We start from the raw sequence: 22340 nt of genomic DNA, 5'->3' as shown, positions 1-22340 counted from the left end.
TATACTGTATATATATAGTCAGAGGTTGCGCTCTCCGTTTTCGCTGCAGGGTCCCTTCATTCTTCACATATCTGTGTCGAGCCGAGTGTAATTCCCGAGGCTGAACGGCCTTTGTACAAGCACACATGCTTCGTAGCAGGGCAAAGCTATGAGCTAGAAAAATCCAGGCTGGCAGACAGCCTGTGTCTGTCCAACCAATCAGAGAGCTCCTTACATCCCACGGTGTGGCTAATTTGAACAGCAGTAGGATTTTTAAAATGAAGTTGTTAATCCAACTGCTAATCCACATGTTAATCCCTGAGCGAACAGGAAAGGGAAAAGGTTTTTGAAAATCAGTTTATTAAATTGGAATTCAAAAATGAATTTACAAATGCAGATTTTATTCTACAATTCATTAATTAAGCACAGATTTTTTTTAATTCGATGCACGTGGCTCTTGTGGTCCTCCATACATTTAAGGCTTGTTGTGATGCCAGATTGAGCGTATGGGTGAAACACTTCACATGCAGGTATCCCGCTAACTGAGTGGCAATTGTCATATTGGAAGCATTGTCGGTGACAACCACCAGATTTTTGTCGGCAAGCCCCCATTCCTGTGCTGCATTTTGCAGGAGATCGACAGTGTTCTCTCCAGTGTGACTTTCATGTAATGTTCGAGTTTGGAGAACGTAAGACAGCAGTCACCAGTCTGCTGTGAGATATGAGCTGTTATAGTTACATATGTTTCCACAGCCCATGAGGTCCGTGCATCGCAAGTTAATGCAACCCTTTGTGCTGTACTCAAACTTTCCTCAACTTTATGTAGAGATTGGGTAACGGCTGTGTTGGGTGATAGCTTTGTTAAGCTAAAAGTGTCCGGCGCTGGTTCATTTTTCAATTGCTCTGATTTAGAGCTAGCTTTGCCACCTTTGGATGGTGGTGTGTAAGACGGGCCCGCATGTTCGTAGTATTACCAGAGTACTTTATTTTCATATGACACACATTGCAAATCTCGTGTGCCATATTCAATTTCAATTTACTTCAATTTTATTTATATAGCGCCAAATCACAACAAAAGTCACCTCAAGGCACTTTATATTGTACAGTAGATACAGAGAAAAATCCAACAATCATATGACCCCCTATGAGCAAGCACTTTGGCGACAGTGGGAAGGAAAAACTCCCTTTTAACAGGAAGAAACCTCCCGCAGAACCAGGCTCAGGGAGGGGCGGCCATCTGCTGCGACCGGTTGGGGTGAGAGAAGGAAGACAGGATCAGAGATGGGCAGTAATCCGATTACTTTTTTCAGGTAACGAGTAAAGTAAGGGATTACTATTGCAAAAACGGTAATTAGATTACCGTTCCTTTCCCATAGAAACGCGTTACTGCGTTACTAAAACCGTGATTTTGTTTTGCGAGAATGTCTCATGACAGTGACGTAAGCGAGTGCGACGTTCGTGACAACAGCTGTGCAGATCAACAATGGATAATATATCGAGTGCGGAGAGAGTATGAGCATGCAGCATTTAAAGCGTGGAAGTACTGACCTTATTTTGAGTTTGATTCCATAAAATGTGACAACAAATTAGCGTCCGTTGTGCGTGGGAAGAAAACTTATTTTTACAGCGAAAAAACCCCCTAAACTTCCAAGCAAGCACCGAGTGTACTACGACGTAATGGGAAATTCACAGAGAAACTCGTGGATTCTTCCACTGACCGCCGCGGCACACCTGCACCAGGGTAAACCTCCGCCTACCCCAGTCCTGCTTTACAGGTGAAAATAGAGCAACTAGTCTTTGATTTTATTTATTTTCAGCTGTGTTTTACTTGCATCTATTTGAAAGAGTGAGTGTAAACACAAAAAAATATTTTATTTTATGTGCAGGAATGTGCAGAAAATAGGTTTAAATGTTAAACAAATTTCTTCCAGTCAGAGAATGTTGCATATAATTTAATTTTTGCTTGATGCATAAAGTTAAAAGATTAAAACTAATAAAACAAGTTTTAAAAAGAGACTTTTCCATTTGATTACAATTTTGTATGATGGATTATGCAGAAAAAGTAGAATTGGGCTGAAAGATCTATCACTTTATCACCTATTCAGGTTGTAAATCGTGTTTTTAAAAAGTAACTAAGTAATTAATTACTTTTGAAAATAAGTAATCAGTAAAGTAACGGGATTACTTTCTGGGGAAGTAATCAGTAATTAGTTACTGATTACTTTTTTCAAGTAACTTGACCAACACTGGACAGGATAAAGACATGCTGTGGAAGAGAGACAGAGATTAATAACAGATATGACTCAATGCGGAGAGGTCTATTAACACATAGTGAGTGAGAAAGGAAAAACTCAATGCATCATGGGAATCCCCGGCAGCCTACGTCTATTGCAGCATAACTAAGGGAGGATTCAGGGTCACCTGATCCAGCCCTAACTATATGCTTTACCAAAAAGGAAAGTTTTAGGCCTAATCTTAAAAGTAGAGATAGTTTCTGTCTCCCGAATCCAAACTGGAAGCTGGTTCCACAGAAGAGGGGCCTGAAAACTGAAGGCTCTGCCTCCCATTCTACTTTTAAATACTCTAGGAACAACAAGTAAGCCGAGAGCGGAGTGCTGTAATAGGGTGATATGGTACTACAAGGTCATTAAGATAAGATGGGGCCTGATTATTTAAGACCTTGTATGTGAGGAGCAGGATTTTGAATTCAATTCTGGATTTAACAGGAAGCCAATGAAGGGAAGCCAATAAAGGAGAAATATGCTCTCTCTTTCTAGTCCCTGTCAGTACTCTTGCTGCAGCATTTTGGATTAACTGAAGACTTTTCAGTGAAGTTTTAGGACATCCTGATAATAAAGAATTACAGTAGTCCAGCCTGGAAGTAATGAATGCATGAACTAGTTTTTCAGCATCACTCTGAGACAGGATATTTCTAATTTTAGAGATGTTGCGCAAATGGAAGAAAGCAGTCTTACATATTTGTTTAATATGTGCATTAAAGGACATGTCCTGGTCAAAGATGACTCCAAGGTTCCTCACAGTGTTACTGGAGGCCAAGGTAATGCCATCCAGAGTAAGAATCTGCTTAGATACCATATTTCTAAGATTTTCAGGGCCGAGTAAAATAACCTCAGTTTTATCTGAATTAAGAAGCAGAAAGTTAGCGGCCATCCAGGTCTTTATGTCTTTAAGACATTCCTGCAGTTTAACTAATTGGTGTGTGTTACCTGGCTTCATGGATAGATAGAGCTGCGTGTCATCTGCATAGCAGTGAAAATTTATGCTATGTCTTCTAATGATGCTGCCTAAGGGAAGCATGTATAATGTAAATAGAATTGGTCCTAGCACTGAACCCTGTGGAACACCATAATTGACCTTAGTGTGTGAAGAGGACTCTCCATTTACATGTACAAATTGGAGTCTATTAGATAGATATGATACAAACCACTGCAGTGCAGTACCTGTAATACCTACAGCATGTTCTAATCGCTCTAATAGGATATTATGGTCGACAGTATCGAATGCAGCACTGAGGTCTAGCAGGACAAGCACAGAGATGAGTCCACTGTCAGAGGCCATAAGAAGATCATTTGTAACCTTCACTAAAGCTGTTTCTGTGCTGTGCTGAGCTCTGAAACCTGACTGAAACTCTTCAAATAAGCCATTCCTCTGCAGATGATCTGTTAGCTGTTTGACAACTACTCTTTCAAGGATTTTTGATATGAAAGGAAGGTTGGAGATTGGCCTATAATTAGCTAAGACAGCTGGGTCTAGGGATGGCTTTTTAAGTAAAGGTTTAACTACAGCCACCTTGAAGGCCTGTGGTACATAGCCGATTATTAGAGATAGGTTGATCATATTTAGGATCGAAGAATTAATTAATGGCAGGACTTCTTTGAGCAGTTTTGTAGGAATGGGGTCTAAAAGACACGTTGATGGTTTGGAGGAATTAATTATTGAAGTTAACTCAGAAAGATCAATTGGAGAAAAAGAGTCTAACTTAACACTGATGGTACTAAAAGTAGCTGTAGATGATATTACATCTGTGGGATGATTATTGGTAATTTTTTCTCTAATGATAAAAATTTTATTTGTGAAGAAGTTCATGAAGTCATTACTAGTTAACGTTAAAGGGATTGTTGGCTCAGTAGAGCTCTGACTTTTTGTCAGCCTGGCTACAGTGCTGAAGAGAAACCTGGGGTTGTTCTTATTTTCTTCAACCAGTGACGAATAGTAAGATGTTCTGGCTTTGCAGAGGGCTTTCTTATAGAGCAGCAAACTATTTCTCCAGGCTAAATGATGATCCTATAAATTTGTGACACGCCATTTCCTCTCCAGCTTACGAGTAATCTGCTTTAGGCATTTTGCACACTTCCCTACTGGTACGCCTGAAGCTTTACGTAAGGTTACCTGTTGGCCACGTTTAAATGGTCACGCCCGAAGCCCCGCTCTGTCAGTCAAATGGTGCAAGAAAAGTGGTGCTTGACCACAGATTATTAACAACTGTCCCTACCTGTCATGGGTATCACCCGAACTAACCCTCTCGCCGGAAGAAATTGCCACGCGTCCGTGGCAAGATGGAGCCGTAACACTCAGAACGTTTGCACCCCTGGAAGTCCAACTTCTGTCCTAGAATAATTTAAATAGATTTAAAAGCATCACTATGGACTCTAACCTCCAGTCTATTATCTGATGCCCGAGTCCAACGCTGTTAATCAATGTAGGAATAAAATCCCTTAACCAAATGCCCTAATATAATTTCTTTTCTTGGCTGACGTAACACACACTCACATAACACACCAACTTCAAACATACGTCACAACAACTTTGAACTTCACCCCAGGATTAGTGTGTGTGTGTGTGTGTGTGTGTGTGTGTGTGTCTGTCTGTCTGTCTGGCATTTTCACTGTGGCAATATTTAGCTTTCTTGGTCAGAATGTCAGGGACACTGCGCTGTGCTGGCCCAAGTAAAATGACTCCAGTGGCAGCTCCTAAAGTGTGTGCGCTGGGTGATGAAAACAAAGAGGATCAGTCAAAAATGTTTGAATTTTTTTTTCTTCAAACCTTCTGCTCTTTGCATTTGTTTATTTTACAAGAAATCTACAGAAAAGTAAAGTTTTTGTTTATCCAATTTTATTAAATGCAACTGTTTTTGCTTGCAGCCAAACTTCAGGAATAAAGTCAATTTTGGCATCATCAATAGTAGATCAGTTTCCATGTTTAAAGGACTGCCATGGCACAGGATATGTAACTATCTACACTTCAGTGGATACACACAACAACAATTAAAAAAACCTGAATACTGGTCAGTTTTTCAATCGGCATACTGAGTGTCATTGTGATTATAAAAATAAATATACCGTTTGTATGTACTCAATTTCCATATCTTTAAAAAAATGTATGCGCATTATATGTCACTCATCCAAGTGACTTCTTCAGTCATATGCACATTAGAGATGGATAAATAATAACATTTGTTTAAATCTATTGAGAAGTTGACAAAAAAGGTTTGTAGAACCTTGTGATAGTATAAAGTGTGTGTAACATGATACTTGATCCATCTCCTAAGAAGCATTTACAACCACAGACCGCTCTGCTTCATTGTTGTTTTCTCCTCTCTGAGCAAATGTCAAGTGTAGTGTTGGAGCTCACCGCTCCAGGATTACAGACAACTTTACATTAACCAAACAACTTCAGATAATCATTTAAATCGTACTTTATTGACCCTTTTCTTTTGTTTAAAAATTTCAGGATGTGTGGTTAGCCCTGGCACAACTCATAGTCCAGCAATTGGATTTCTGGAGGAGTGTCTACGCAATGTGAGGAAAAGGCTTCGTTCTATCAGAAAGAAGAATTCAGCACCAAAGGAACGCCAAGGAAATGTTCATCTTGCCTGGTACTAGAAGATAGATTTGTTTCTATATCCTCTAGCTCAGTTGGCTCGCCACAACATCACACTGCAGCAAAACTTACCTCTTGGATACTGGTCACAACCCTCGCAGGATTTCCGCCATGCTCCAGGAAAATAACACCTCACCTGCCCTCACAGCTCACAAGGACTACTGAAATTCAGGTCAGCTCATTTCTGCTGTTTTCAGCCTGCCACTCGATCCTCTGCCTCTCCCTCCAAGCCTAAGCCTTCACCTGCAAAAGTAAGCCACACAATCTGAAATTCCAGTCTCTAAGCCAACCTGTGCACACACTAACTCCGTTTCTCTCTCTCCTCAGTGCAACCCTGTGACTGCCACGCCATCAGGCAAGTATAATATTTTGTGTTAAGCCATGCCATGTTTCTAGGTTATGTTCCCCACATCAAGTATAACCATGTATATTTTTTTAAATATTATTAAATAAAGTTTCTCAATAAGTTAACTGAACCATCTCTGCACGTCTGTCTTGCACTTGAGTCAAGTTTTGAACAGGCCTTTGGCCCCCTTGACAACATGTTAAAATCTTACAGAGGTCATGCTTATCCTGAAAAGATGAAGACAAAGAACCTAGTAGACACAGGCATGGACATAAACTACAGGCACTAACAGGTGTCCTTGTCTGCCACCTGCTCCTACGGCCACTCCTTTCCACTGTGACACAAAAAGGAGAGATGAATTTAAATTTTTGTTATACAGATAAACTGTAGACACAAGACACAGATTCAAACTCCTGTAGCTGTTTCCCAATTGTTGTCTAAAGATATATGAATGAGAGTCTATTTCTGAAGTCCATCAATGTCAACAAACTCATCAGTCTGATAACATTACTTAGACATTAAATGAAAAATAATTACTAAATAAATGAACCACAAAACACCAGATTGAGGCATTTTATTTATATTCCAGGCAGTGATCATTTCCACATTGACACAGTTGTAAGACAGCCAAGAGGAACAGCAAATAGTTGAAATGACAATAAAGGTTGTGAACAAAGTGGAAAATATATTTGTTTTACATTTTCATTAAAAAAAAAAGCAATAAACTCTTTGTTGATCCACTTTTTGGCAGATAGAAGAGAAGAAGTGAAGAGATTGTTTCAGTGGAAAAAGACCAGTGACTTGATGTAAATGCTGCTTCTGATGTAAGACACAGACCTAAAAAATGCACAAATGCTCCACGATTTTAATTTCTATCCATCATGAACACTTCACCTCATTATGTTACGGTTGGCTGTGTGGCAGGCAGGCAAGCAGGAGTGGTGGACCTAAAATGCAGGACTCAGACTCAAGGGATGAACTCAAAATACTCAGCTTTATCTGCTGGCACGGGAAAAACAGCATACAAAGCAAACTAAACGGGGAAACAACATAAACTCATGGGAAACACAGGGAGATCCACACAGCATGGGTTTAAGTACACTGGGAAGTAACGAGGGGAATGAGACACAGAAGGAGGGCACAGCTGGGAGAAATCAGAACTAACGAGACAAGGAAGCAAAGCAGGACACATTCACATAAGACACGCACCTCCAAAGTAAAACAGGAAGTAACACAGACTGAACTTACAGACACAGACTCACAGGCAAGCACTACAGAGGGAACAGAGAGGTGGGAACAGGGCAGACACAGACACTGACTGGACACGGGGATATAGCAGACAGGGGAGACAGCAACTAAGGATAACACAGAGACAAACCATCAGACAGAACTTCAACAAAGAAACCAAAGACTAGAAATGATAAATAATATGATAAACTCAAAACCTCTGGGTCGACCCAGGCACCCTAACACATTATTGTGTGAATTTGTTTCTTCTCTATCGATTTGACTGTAATCAACTCTGCAGTGTCTCCATAATCCCAAAGAAAAAGTCCAGCAAAGATCGGCTGAGTGAATGTGGTATGAAATGTGTGGAGGAGAGTCATGGTTTCAGAGATGCTGTAGAAAGACAGAATACCTGCTCTGTGATCCAGGTACACTCCTACTCTGGAGGATTGAGGACCTGAGACGATGGTGTGGACATTGTTGTGCAGAAATGTATAACGTTTTCCGAACCAATAAAATGACCAAGACTTCTCGTTGTTTCCAAATACACATTCATCGAGGCTCCCTGCTCTGCTGATGTTCTTGTATGCAACTGCTACACGAATGCCTACTCCTCTCCATTTCACCTCCCAGTAACAACGTCCAGTCAGACTCTCTCTACTCAGGACCTGAAAACATCTAATACATCTGTCAGGATGATCATAATAAGATAGTTTTTGCTTCATTACGGTTACTTTTCTGTTCCCCTTAGATAATAACAGATGTTTGTGTGCTGTGTTTGGATCCAGTGTGATTTGACGTGAATATTTTAAGAATCCAGCTCTGGTCTTTGGCTCTGGTGGTGACAGTAAAACATCCACTTCAGTGACTGTCAGTGAGATGTTTGTCCATTCCTCTTTCAGAATGTCCTGTAGTTTATCTCTGGTCTCTGACACAGCTGCTGTCACATCCTCAAAGTACCTCAGAGGACGAATATTGATGCTGGATGAGTGTGTAGACTCACTGAGTGCTGACAGTGAGGGGTAGTTGTGTAGAAAGTGGTTGTGATCCTCTGTGTGTGAGAGCTGCTCCAGCTCGCCGTCTTTCCTCTTCAGCTCAGCGATCTCCTGCTCCAGCTTCTCCTGAAGCTCTTTGACTCGACTCACTTCAGTTTCCTGCTGGGATCTGACCTGCTGCTTCACATCAGAGCTTCTTTTCTGGATGAGACGGATCAGCTCAGTGAACATCTTCTCACTGTCCTCCACTGCTTTATCAGCAGAGCCATTGATGGCCTCCACCTCCTGTTGAAGCAGCTTCACATCTTTCTCTCGCTCCTGGATTCTCTGCTGGATGTTTAGTCGTCTCACCTCGAGCTCCTTCTGCTTCTCAGTCCTTTCTGCTGCAGCTGGGACTGTTTCGTGGCCTTTATGTTCATCCATTGTGCAGAGATAACAGATACTCTGCTGATCAGTACGACAGAAAATCTTCATCACCTCATCATGACGAGAGCAGATGTTCTCCTGGAGCTTCTTGGAGGGGGCCACCAGCTTGTGTTTCTTTAATGGAGCTGCATCATAGTGAGGTTGGAGGTGTTTCTCACAGTAAGAGGCCGGACAAGATAAACAGGACTTGATGGCTTTCAGCTTCCTCGCAGTGCAGACATCACAGGCCACATCTTCAGGTCCAGCATAGCAGTGATCAGCTGGAGCAGCTTGGAGTCCAGTCTTCTTCAGCTGCTCCACTAAAGCTGCTAACATGGTGTTTTTCTCCAGGACAGGCCTCGGTGTGAACGTCTTCCTGCACTGAGGGCAGCTGTGGATTCCCTTCCTGTCCTCTTCATCAAAGTGGGATTTAATACAGTTCCTGCAGTAGCTGTGTCCACAAGTTGTAGTCACCGGATCCTTCAGTAGATCCAAACAGATGGAACAAGAGAAGGTTTCTTGGTCCAGCTGAACTCCTTTCTGCGCCATTTCTCCTCTCAGTGTCAGCGACTGTGTGAGTTTCTCTTCCTTAAACTTCCTGAAACTAGTCTGAGCTCTGATCTCAACATCATGTTTCTGCAGTGAATGGAGCCTGTCAGCTCTTACATGTCACCACATGTTGGTTACACCCATCTTCAAATTGCAGATCTGAAGGGCAGGGAACGAGGAAACACGTGGACAGAGAGGAGGTGCTGTGTTTAAGAGTATGAAAAAGAGGGAGGGTTATCAGGCTGTGCTTCACTCCAGGAAGAGGAGCAGTTTGAGAGCGATACTGTGTGTTTAACCCTTTTTATTTTCTGCTCACTCCAACTTTTAAACTTGTTAACACTTTCTTCTACATAAATAAACTTCACTTTAGAAATGTCAGAGTTCTCACCGAAGTTAACAAACAGTGCTTCAGTTTTAGCCAATGCAGGAGGATAATGATCCTAACCATACATAAAAGGCAGCCACCTATATGATGCTTATGTTGCATTTTAATTGTTTCTCTCCCTTAAATACCATCAAAGGTGAGAGGGTGCAGCAGGTGTAGTAGTTGGTGTATGAGGCAGTAAACAAATTAAAAGCCTTTCAAATACATTCAGCTCCACAAAAATGTTATAAATGTTTGACAGGAATAATAAAAAGAAACTCTGACCCCTTCTTTAGAAGTATTTTTCTGTTATTACAGTCAAGTTAATCAGAACTTCTACAATCAGCATGAACAGGGACATGGCTAATTACTTATGCCAGAACCAGTCAATATGTGGCCTGGATATTAGAACTTGGTGGTCTGTAACAGCAGCCCACTAGTACAGGTTTCACAGGAGGAAGCTGGACCTGTAACTACAGAACTTCCAATCGGATCAATAGTCACTGCAAGAATCAGCATCTGCACATTTATCATCAAGAGCAGCAGGGGGCGCTGTTACACACAGAGGCAGGTTCTCTCCCAAATTTGTCCAGAACAAAAGCTGATCAGCTTTTACTGTGAGTCAAAGTATTTCTAACAAAATACAGCAGATCACAGAGCCTGTGTCAGCTCAGCTATCAGAATCAAAGAGTGAAGCTGACCTGTATAAGTAGTGAGTGTCTGAGGAGGGAAAAAGCTAAAGGTTTCTCTTCAGCCTCATCATCCTCTTCATTGTCTTTTGCTTACTGTCTGCTGCACACACGTCTCTACACGAGTAAAGCAAGCAGCACAGATATAAGCCTGTTAACCTACTCATAGCCTCATACTGTTTTCAACATCAGAGGCCAAACCAGGTCACCAAGGAGCGCCATAACAACTGTCAGTGGCAGTCCTAGCCTGTTTGGCGCCCTGGGCGAACACTCCCTCTTTGTTGGTTTGTTTTTATTTTCTTTTATTTTGCGAGCTCCAGCCAGCCAGAGAATTCCCCGCCGCCCCGCCCTCTCCTCCCTGTGCCACAAGCAGCAGGCGCACCTCGCAAATGGAGGGCGACCTTACGCTCAGCAAATGGGTGATAGAAATATGCGCTGGCATGATGTCGGGGCAGCATAAGTACGAGCAATTTTTTTTTTTTTTTTGCCGCCCCCCACCACGATGCTGCCCTGGGCAACCACCCGTGTCGCCGGTATCAAAAACCGCTACTGAAAACTGTAACTAATACCAGTAACCAGCATCTTAATTGCCCCATAGGGATAAATAAAGTCTCTCTGACTCTGACTCAGGTCAAAGGTCAACGTGGTTAAAGTGGTTATATGTATGAAATACTCAACAGTGTGTCAGAGTGAAGGGAGCAGCTATCAGTCTGAGTCATACACTGAGCAGTTTGGCAGCATTCATGATTTTATTGACACAGTTATCATCAGTTTGAACTGTTGCAGCATGTTCACTCCTCTGCATGTTGTGAATTTGTTGATGTGTTAAACTGTGTGTGTGCAGCCTGCGGCTCTGTTTCACTTCCACAGTTCAACTACAGAGGGCGCCAAAAAGGTCTTGGTCATGTTAGTCTTAAGTGCCTGAAAAGAAGTTCAGTTTCCTCAACTTAACTTCAAAGCAACAATTAAAGCATCTACCAGTGAGAGCTCAGGATACCACTGACTGAGCAATGACGTGGTAGTAAATTCATCAGAGGCGTACCTTGGGTGTTTTTATGTCCAATTAACAGTAACCGTAAGATTATTGGCTGAATTTACACTCATGACTAGGGATGGGTATCGTTTAGGTTTTATCCGATACCGGTGCCAAACCGGTACTTTTGAAACGGTGCCGGTGCTTAAACGGTGCTCAAACCGGTGCTTAAAGAATGGAGAACACAAAATTGGTCCAAAAACCTCTCATGTTTAGCTGTTTTTTTTGTAAAAAGATAACAATGTTAGCGTTTTCTGCAGCTATAGGGCATATATGGTCTCACTCTTGGCTGGAAGCAGTGCTTAATCAATGGAAAAAACACAAACTTTGTCCAAAAACCTCTCATGTTTAACTGTTTTCCACTTTTTCTTTGGTCATTTTAGCCTTTTTGGCCAGGGTGAAGGGAGTATCTGCCATCAAACAAGAAGACAGCCGCATGTAACTACGACGGTATTTGCTAGGTCACCTTACATGCATTAATGTAATAATCTGGTTAGCGTACTCAACGTTACACACGAACAACATTAAGCTACTCACGCAGAGGAGAACGGCTGCTGCTGCCATCATCCGTCATCATTTCTGCTACACTGACAGGGCTAGGGGCCAGGACTCTACTCTTCGGGTTTTTGGGGGATGTTGCTAACTCCAGGTCCGATAACAGGCACCACACCCGCAGTAGATGTGCACGGTGTGAGGTCTCACAGCAAGCTATCAAACAGGCGCATTTCTCGGCTTTAAAAAAAAAACGCTATGCGTCGCCAGGTGTTTCATCAGATTTGAGGTGTTACCTCCTTTGACAGTATCACAGTATCACCTTAAAGCACTTGTTGCAGGCTGCTGAGTTTGCATCTTTTGCTGTGAAGTACAGCCAGACTTTGACCGCTTCACCTTGGGCATTTTTAATCTGTAGCTCTGCTCTAAAAGAACGTATGTACCTAGCCCCGCCTACTATCCTCGGAAACGTAAAATGATTGGCTAGAATTGGCTCAGGAAAAAAAAAGCACCGAAATAAAGCACCGAAATGTGCGCTGCTTTTCGGTCTGGTTACTACCGTTTATGTCAGATGGCACCGGACACCGGTACCCATCCCTACTCATGACAGCACTCCTCAAAATAACTATTCATTTTCTCAAATTTTTTTCTTTTATTGTGAAGGTCTTTCCATGTTTGGTGTGTCTAACTGTGCTTAGTGTGTACAGTGTCATACAGTGATCAGGGATTTATGATGATTTTATGATGATGATGGTGGGAAGCCACAATCAACCCTAATCCTAACCCAGGAGCCAGAGGCATACAGATATAGATCCGTCCGCAGCACCCAAGATTATCAAAGACCTGAGGTCGCACATCTGGACAACAACTGCATCCAGGACCCAGCAGGAAAAGGAGTGAGGCCCCAGATGGGGCGCCCAGAGTCAAAGGGCCAGAGTCTCAAAGAAGCAATGGTGATGGGCAGGCGGCCACCCTGAGGACATAAACTTCATGGAAGATGAGGACAGAGGGGTCAAAGCAATAGAACAGGACAGTGCTGCTTTGACGCCTGGTTTTACTCATGTTAGATAACATGACATTTGATACAACTGTTATACACCTACTACTGCTGTACTTTATGATCTCAGATGTACTCATTGTATTTTTATATCTTTACTTTTAATTCAACTCACAACATGGCACAAAGCAATGATATCTTAGCCTTAAGAAAAGATTAACCCACAGTGAGGAACAGAAAGTTTGATCATCTTTAATGTGGATAAAAAGGTGAGAAGGGTCCTCCTCCCTTCATAGTTCGTCCAGCTGTGGACACACCTAAGGTTCTTAGGGACCAGTTGATCAAATCCATAATCCTCTTCAGGTTTAGAGAACAAAAACTAGACTGTGGGGGGCTCTGAGGGTTAAAGTTAGGCGAGACTAGACTAATCAGAAATAGAATCAGAATCAGCATACTTTATTAATCCCTAGGGAAATTATGTGGGTTACATTATGTGGGTTGCTCCAGTACAGTAAAATTACATAAGAATAACAGACTAGACTATTTAACAATACAATATGTTAAGATATAAGGAATAGCACAATATATACAAATCACCAAATGATAAATATCCAAGGTTGACAGATCTGACTATAAATAAACATCAAGAAAATAGACAGCAACATTACCAAGTAAGAAAAGAGTGTGTGCAAAAAGGATGTAGCTATTCAGGGCCGGTTATACACTGGGGCAAGAGGGGGCAATGTCCCCTTAAATCAAACTTTTAGAAGTTGAGAAAGAAAATAATAGATAATAGAAAATTGACAATGGGCATGATTTACTACAGTAGCTGAAAAATCCGCTGGAAAATGCACAAATAACATGATAGGTTTCCCTCTCGTTCGCTCTTTCCCTCCGTGCTCTTTTTGTGTGTAGGCTCACACAGCACTCCCCCTCCCCCCAGCTAAACAGTCATGCAAATTAGCTGGTGTCAGGTTTCTCAGTGGGCAGGGCAGAGCAAAATGAAGCAGCAAATCTCTGTCGTCAAAATCATAGTGATTCCTGAGATAATTAACAACTAAAAAATACAACTATATTTGTACAGTCAGTGGGGGACTAATCCATTGTTCTTCTCACCGTTTCAGTATGGTAGAGACGTGTTTCCTTCTGTTAGCCTGTCTGCTGCACAGAGCCAACTGGAGGACTTGTGTCTGTCAGACCCAACAAAGCCCCGCCTACCTTTAACTCTGCACTCAGCAGTTTCCTCGTTTCATACACTGATGTAATCACAGCGATTGTAGTAAAGCTTATTTACTTTTGTTACATAAAAGAAAGAGGAATTTGATGATCTTGGCCCATGAGAAGTCCATAACAAATAACTTGGATATGGATGAATCTGTGAGAGTTTTTGGATGGGAAAGCAGGAAACATTTGTTGTAAGCTGTGTCCCAAAACCTAGGCTGCATCCTTCAGAGGACCCGGCCTTCGCGGTCTACGTGGGCCGGGTCCTTTGAAGACCGAGAAGGCCGGAAGTGCAAGGTTGTGAAATGGGACGGTCTAGCCTTCAGATTTGTGTCACCGCTGTCTCGGTGGAGTTTAATAAATTCAGCCGTCTGCTCCTTGCTATCTAACAGGACACTGCCGTAAATTCTCAACCATCTCACACTTCTGTTTAATCAGTTTTCTGTTTGACGTTTATTCATCTGTGTGAAAACTCCGGAGGAACCCATCCGAGGGCTTAATAAAGTTTTATTTAATCTAATCTAATCTAATCTAATCTAATCTAATCTAATAACTTTAATCTCAGCCAAATGTACTCAGGAACAAAGCAAAACAATGACATTTTTAAGTTATCTGAGTAACTTATATATCATGTTTAACCTGAGCAGCGAAAGACAGCGGGTGTCTGAAAACGATGTGCCGGAGTTCGCTGTTCTCATCAGCTCAAGTGACCATTGAACCCCCGGCTAGCTATCGAGCTGGTGGGTAACAGCCGTCTCCAAAAACGTCGGAGCACTTTTGCAAATATGCGATGTGTTGATAAACCAAGCAGATATTTGAAGTTTACACAGCTACAGTCTTGCCTGAAAATATCTTAAAAGTTTATTTTGTGACCCAGAAAGAGTAATAAGAGTAATATTAAAACTAAGTAGCTGCCACCATTGTTGGAAACTGGAATTGGCTGGGCCGCGCTATGAATTCTGGGATATGGTGGGCCACGAAGGATACACCCAACCCATCCTTCAAATCTGGGGAAAAGGAGGACGCAAACAAACAAGCTTAAAATAAGACAAAAAAAGGAAAAAGTTCAAGTGTCCTGTTCTACAAATTAGTTTGAGAATTGTAACTAATAACTTGGCGAAATGTTTGGGTTTTTTTTTATTACTATGCCAACCCTTTTTAATTTTGTAAATATTGACTATATTGAGAAGCCTTATTTTATTCTTACCTTATTTTGCAAATTTATTTGAGAATTAGGCCATTCAATTAAGATAGATTTTATGTTGTTGGTTTTAAACATTTGGATGGATATTTTATTTTATTCTTCATTTTATTTTTTATTCTATTTTTCAGTTTTATTTTTCAAGATTTGGTGAATGAACTTGGCCTTCCCTTTTTAGTTTTGTTAATATTGGATACAGGCCATCCAATAAAAACAGGGCATGTTTTTAGTTGTTATAATCTGATGAGGACGATTTTATTTCAATTATGGTTGTTTTATTTTTCAGTTTTTCCCCTGAGGGATTGCCACATTAACATGGTCAGGCGGTTTGCCTGCCTCAGTGACCCTAAGAGCTAAGTTGGTCAGGTCTTAGGTAGAGGCCTGACAAAGTGCAATCCAATTACATGACAAAAACTGTTATCCAGAGCAGAGATGGCCACAGGCAGGAATAATTTCCTGTGTCATTCAGTGGTGCTTTTTGGTAATCTCAGTCTCTTACTGAACGTGCTTCTGTGGCTAGCCAGCACGTGGGTGCATTGTCTTTATCTTGGATAACATTCGCCTCTCCGACACCCTCTTAATAATAATAATAATAATAATGGATTGGATTTGTATAGCGCTTTTCAAGACCCTCAAAGCGCTTTACAATTCCACAATTCATTCACTCTCACATTCACATTGGTGGAGGCAAGCTTAAGAGAGTCCTGCTCCATACCCATAACATTACTGGCCTTGTGGATCAGTTCATTGAGTCTGTTGGCATCAGCAACCCTCAACCTGCTGCCCCAGTATACAACAGCATAGAGGATAGCACTGGCTACAACAGACTCGTAGAAAATCCTAAGCATTGTCCGACAGATGTTGAAGGACCTCAGCCACCTCAGAAAATAGAAACAACTCTGGCCCTTCCTGTAAAGTGCATTAGTGTTTTTAACCCTGTACAGTTTATTGTCTATGTGTACTCCAAGGTATTTATAGTCCTCCACAATGTCCACATTGACCCCCTGGATTGAAACAGGTGTCAAGGGCTTCCTGTTCTTCCTAAAATCCACAATCAATCAATTGCTTGGTCTTTGCCACATTGAGCGGCAGATGATTCTGCTTACACCACGTGACAAAGGAGTCGACCACAGCCCGGTACTCTGACTCATCACCCCTGCTGATGCATCCAACCACCGCAGAGTCACCAGAAAACCTCTGAAGATGGCAGGTCTCTGTGCATTGACTGAAGTCTGAAAGACATAGAAGCTAAGCAGGAGAGATGTGTCCTCCAAGAACCAGAAGAGAATATAATGTTTTGATTGCTGAAGTCTGTACAGTTTTCAGTTGCTGTCAGCACACAGTCCAAGCATGTCAGGCGTACATGCTGAGCAGATAAAATGCTCTACACCTGTCATTGTATCACACTGGTACTGGCAGAATGTGTATTCCGGATGCTTCTTTGGAACATGTCTCCATGTATTTTACCAGCCTGTAAATGTTCAAGTAAACAGTTAGTAAAATGTCAAATAAAATATGTACACTTGCATTTCCACTTGAGGCAGCTTTAGTCCACACCCATCTTACCCTTCCAAAGTGACAGGTCCTCCTCTCCACGATCCTCAAAAAGCCTTGACTTCACAAACTGGGTGCAACAGTTTTCATGTCTACAAATGTGCTGAAGACATCTACTGAAAAACATTTACAGCTGCTGGCCAATATCGAATTCTTCTGCTAGAAATGAGCAGCCTTCAGCATCAACATGAAGAACATTTTGAGCTTAAAGTTCAATTACTTCAAAAATAATGCACTTTGCTGCTTCACACTCAGTTTCTACTTGATATCTTTTGATTGTCTGAGCACTAAAGTTGCTGAGATTCAAGTGAACATCTCATGATGTGTTTTCAGTGCTCTATTCTGATAGTAAAAAAATATATAAAACACATTTTAAATCTCGCTTAAAGACTCATCTTTTTACTGTGGCTTTGACTTAAGTTAGTTGACTATCATTTGGCTGGTTTCTATGTTTGACTTGTGTTGCCGTCTTGCTGTTTGTAAATTATTCGCTCCTAATTTGTGAAGCACTTTGATCGACATTGTTGTTGTTAAATGTGCTATAAAAGGGTTTAAAAAATAGATTTTTCCGATTCAAAGCTATTCTAGTTTCGATAATGGGATATCAGTTCATTAAATCCTGAAATCAATTTTTAAATATAAATGTATTTTTCCAAAAACATCATGTTTACAAAGATGTAAACAAAGCATGGATCGTTCACCCGATGGTACGTACAGCCGTCGGTTGCTGAAAGCTGACATCTCATGGATTTGGAAGCAGGTTTTTGCAGGTTTCGTCACTCTCTGAACAAAATTCACTGAACCAGGAGCAAAAGAAGATGAAAACTAAACGTTTTGAAAACCATTTGAAAAACACTCATTAATTCCCTCTTACTTTTGCTGATTTACTTCACCACGATAAAATCGCACTTTCTGCACAGCTCTCTCTCAGTGTACTTCAAGACCAGTTTACATAAAAAATCTCTTTTTTCTACATTATTCACACCAGTCTACCATTTTCAAAAATGACCTCCAACAAGACTAATTTCTGCTGTTTAGTACTGAAGAAATGTAAACTTTTGCAAATTATACCAAACTGCAAAACACTTCGCTATGTCTCTAATAAAACCTTGGTAACTTTGCTCTGCTTTACAGTGGCCCCTCACTATAACGCAGGTCACTTTTCGCGGCCTTGCTGTTTCGCACATTTTTTTTGCATGCATTTTTTTTTACAGCGCATTGTGTTCTGCGTCCTGATTGGCTATAGAGCATTGTCAATCACTCTCCTCCGTTCCGTGTCTCCTGTACAGTACAGAATGTGTTCAGCTTGTCAAATTTACATAAATCTTCGATCACTAGCAGTGTGACTCTGAAGTGCTGTACTGTATGTTTGTAAGTTTTCTCTCCAACAAACACAACAATGTCAATGAAACATTTTGCACCGTCAAAGGCACCTGTGGTAGCACCCAAAAAGCAGAGGAAGATGCTAACCATTGCACAAAAAGTTGGACTTCTGGACATGCTAAGGGAAGGTGGAAGTTACCGTATTTTTTGGATCATAAGGCACACCACATTATGAGGCGCATTAAACAAAACAGTCAGATAAGTCAAACTTTACTCAACTCAATCTTTTTGCTTCCTCTTCTTCCATACCATTGATTCATTAATGTTGAATTCTCTCGCAGCTGCTCTATTCCCATGTTCTGGACGTAAAAACAAGGTTTGATCTTTGGTTTCATTCTATAATACTGGACTTATTTTTCTCCGAAGGTTTGAACATTTAGGGTGTTAAAACAAGAAAGAAAAGTGTGAAAAAGTTCGTGCCTGTCTGAGAAACCTGTATAAAGTGTGTAGTGAGGGGTTTTACAGCCTTAAAACATCTATAATAATTGTAAAAAATTAAGTTGGCTACTTTGCATATTTCACATATCGCGGGTTATTTTTAGAGGGTAACTCCCATGATAAACGAAGGACCACTGTACTACAGAAATATCAGGTAATGTTCATATATTCGTTAAAGGTTTACTTGAGTTTTTGATCTACTGGAGAATATTTTTAATGGGTTTATCTTCTATAAAAAGCCAGGACAGGAAAATGTCTTTCATGTTTTTCTGTGTTTTATCCTCAGTTACTTTGATACCAAGGCTACTGTGATCTACTTTGATGCTTACACCTCTGATGAAGTCTCACAAGTCTCAGCTTTGTTTTCTAACTCTCTTTCGTACTCTTTCTGTATTAGCCTCCTGCTCTGACATTTTCCTGCTTATGTACACGATAAGCAGTGTACCAAACTGCTAGGACAAAATGACCCCCAACCCTCTGTTTGAGGAATCGGACTGCAGAACAAAAGCGAGGGAAAAGTTAGGCGTATAGAGCAGTGGGTTCCCCACAGAGAGCCTTCTGCACCTACACAAGCCAGATCTGGGGCACGATTTCAGATGAGGTCAGTCAAGGGGATGTCAAGTCCACAAACCTGGGCACAAACCAGCTGTAGTAACCAGCCAGCCCCAAGAACTGCCTCACCACTTTTTTTGGTCTTGGGGTGTGAACAAGATGAGGTGGCTGGTGTTTTATCCATCTTTGGACGCACCTGTCTGCCTCCCAAGTGGTACCCCAAATACTGTACCTCCCTCCGTTCAGCCACAAACTTCACAAACTTCTTTGGATTGGCTGTGAGCCTGTCTGCCTCAGGGATTCCAGGACCATCAGCCACCCGCTGCAAATGCTCTGCCCAGGTGTCACTGTGGATGATGATGTCATCCAAATAGATGGCACCATATACAGTGTGTGGGTGATAGTACCTGGTCAATGAGATGTTGGAAGGTGGCAGGGTCTCCGAACAAGCCAAACGGAAGTTTAGACAAATTGGTACAAACTGTATGGAGTAGAAAAGGACATTTTTTTCCCTAGAGTAGTCCTTGGTTGGTGGTTGGTGCCTGTCGTGGTGGTGACCCCCTGAACTAAATGGTGGACACCAGAGGTGAAGGGAGCCACCAGGCTAAAGGAGGAGTCCTATCGGGCTTGGTTAGCCTGTGGGCCTTCGGAAGTAGCTGATGGGTACCAGCAGGCCAAGCAAACCGCAGGCAGTGGCTGAAGCAAAAACCCAGGTGTGGGAGGAGTTGGGAGCAGACATGGAAAAAGACCTTTGGACTGCCTCGAAGAGATTTTAGCAAACCATCAGGTGACTCAAGAGTAGAAAGCACTGCCTTACCTGCTGACACCAACTGAGAACTTTCACGACCCAGCGGTTTCAGTTTTTGTGTTTTGTTATTTTGTATTATGGTTTGAGTCTACCTTGTTAGTTTACTGTTTTAGTCCCAAGGTTGTTATGTTTAGCTATTGATTGTCAGATTTCCTTGTGTAATTGCTCCTATGTCTCCCTCTGTGTATTTGTGTTCATATAGTTCTGAGCTCCTGTGCCTTGTTTCCCCTCGTGTTTTATCCCATGTTTCCCCAGCCCCAGATGTCTGTGCTCTCTACGTGCTCTCTCCCCTCCTGTCTGTGTCTCTGTGTTCTTCCTGTGTTACGTTTAAGGTCCGCATCTTGGGTTAGTATTTTCAGTTCCGTATCCTCCCTGTCTTGTTATGCGTAATTGTCCTCAGCTGTGCTCCCCGTGTGTTCCCACCTCACTCATTACCTTCTGTGTATTTATGTTGGAATCTCCCTCTGTTCCATGTAATGTCGCCCCTCAAGCTGTGTGTTCCCTTGTGTGCCTCTCTGTAAAGTTTAGTTTATATTTTCCCAGTTTAGTTTTGTATTGTTACTTGTGTCCCACAACACCAGCAATAAAGCTGTGATTTTGTGTTCATCCCTCGTGTCTGAGAGCCTGCATGAGTCCAACTCCTGCCTGCCACACAGCGATTCTTGACAGAACGACGCGACCAGACATGGACCCAGCGGCACTCAACCCGTCAGAAGATCTTCGCCAGGACATTATTTACTCCGTGGAGAAACTCCTTCAACTGTGGCTTGAACATGAGGGGAGAGAGTTTCATCGCGCTGTGGAAACAAAGCTATAGCGGTTAATTTCCGGTCTTCCTTGGCTACTACGTGCGCTCCACCCACTCTAACAGGATCTTATCCTAAACGAGCTCCACCTTCATCCCCCAGCTGCTACTGCTCACCTGCCCGACTGCCGGGCGTGGAGCTGCCTGGCCCATTGGAGCCGTCATCAAAAGGGAAGCGGCAATCACGCCGCCGACGCCCATTGCCACAGCTGGACCCCGAGACGTCTGTGTTGCTGGCTGTGGTGAGTGAAATACACAATAACCAAGAGTTTCTTGACTTAGGGACTGTTTATTCCGGGGCCGTGTTTTTTGAGTCAGCTGCCCAGCCTGAAGCTCAGTTAGCTCCCCAGCCACAAGCTCAGTTAGGTGCCCAGCCTCAAGCTCAGTCATCTTCTCTGCCACTGCCTCAGTCTCTTGTGTCCCCGCTAGCCCAGTCTTCAGTGTCCCCGCTTGCTAAGTCTCCAGTGTCCCCGCTAACTCAGTCTCCATTGTCCCTGCTAGCTCAGTCTCTAGTGTTTCCCGCAGCTCAGCAGTATTGGGCAAGTTACTTTGAAAAAGTAATTAATTACAGTTACTAGTTACTTCTTCAAAAAAGTAACTGAGTTAGTTACTGAGTTACAATATTCTAAAAGTAATTAATTACTTGAAAAGTAACTATCATTCTTTTCAGCACAACCTAATGTGTCTGAATTTTGACATACCGTATTACCACAATTGATCTAAAATCAGTCAAAAAACATAAAATCCGGGTAGAAAAAGTTATATTTTTTTACTGTAACAACCACAGACATGTTCAATGAATCATATTTCATAACTTTAAATGCAAATATAAATTGTCAATTTTAAAATCATATGCACAAGTTTTGCAAACAACAAAACTATTTGCAGCCATTTACCTTTTACCCCCCTTTTTAAATAACCATTTCAAACTATTTACAGAACAATCAGGTGTTATGCATTCAATAAGATGCCACACAAATTATTTGTGCCACTCCAAATATTTCTGTCCACCATAAAGGAGAACATCACAAGCCTGATACCTGCAGGTCTGACAGCAGCAGGTGTATCACTCCTGTTCTCTACCTGGAGACAGCAATCGCCTCATTATTCTGACACACAACACAAAACTATCCACTACACACTAACTACACAAGACAACACATTAACTACACACTCCAAACACGCTAAATGTCACAAATCTCTCACATCTCAAAACTCCCTCCCTCTCTCTCTCTCTCTCTGTCTCCCTCTCTTTCTCTCTCTCTCTCTCGCCATCAAACTTCCCCCTCTTCCTAAACATCCAAATGTAATGTTGCCATATCATTTTTGATTGGTCGGCATAGTGCATTTTTCCACCAAGACGAAAGGGCAGGGGGGTTTTTTTGTTTGTTTTTTTTGGTC

The 22340-nt window shown here is 41.9% G+C and overlaps 2 protein-coding genes across 2 annotated transcripts in view; both read right to left on the bottom strand.

The window, feature by feature from the left end:
• LOC100695786 (zinc finger protein 239) overlaps positions 1-22340 on the bottom strand; it is a 630955-nt gene that overhangs the window by 61512 nt on the left and 547103 nt on the right. The gene's annotated exons all lie outside the window — the stretch shown is intronic.
• Positions 8050-9510, bottom strand: LOC109203659 (E3 ubiquitin/ISG15 ligase TRIM25-like). Its single transcript, XM_019363370.2, has 2 exons — positions 8486-9510; positions 8050-8262 (listed from the first exon to the last, which is right to left on the bottom strand). The coding sequence occupies exons 1-2, from the start codon at positions 9400-9402 to the stop codon at positions 8184-8186; spliced, it is 996 nt and encodes a 331-aa protein (XP_019218915.1). The 5' UTR covers positions 9403-9510; the 3' UTR covers positions 8050-8183.

Source organism: Oreochromis niloticus, linkage group LG3, assembly GCF_001858045.2.
Source record: "Oreochromis niloticus isolate F11D_XX linkage group LG3, O_niloticus_UMD_NMBU, whole genome shotgun sequence".
Classification (NCBI taxonomy): Eukaryota; Metazoa; Chordata; class Actinopteri; order Cichliformes; family Cichlidae; genus Oreochromis; species Oreochromis niloticus.
Note: the sequence above shows the minus strand (reverse complement) of the source record. Positions and strands in the feature narration are given on the sequence as shown.

What these genes read in the sequence shown, in the direction of transcription:
- LOC109203659 (XM_019363370.2), bottom strand. Translation starts at nt 9,402, where the DNA reads ATGGCGCAGAAAGGAGTTCAGCTGGACCAAGAAACCTTCTCTTGTTCC. An exon ending in GAGGATCACAACCACTTTCT is followed by an intron (nt 8,263 to 8,485) that starts ACACAACTACCC and finishes GCTGGATTCTTA; the next exon opens with AAATATTCACGTCAAATCAC.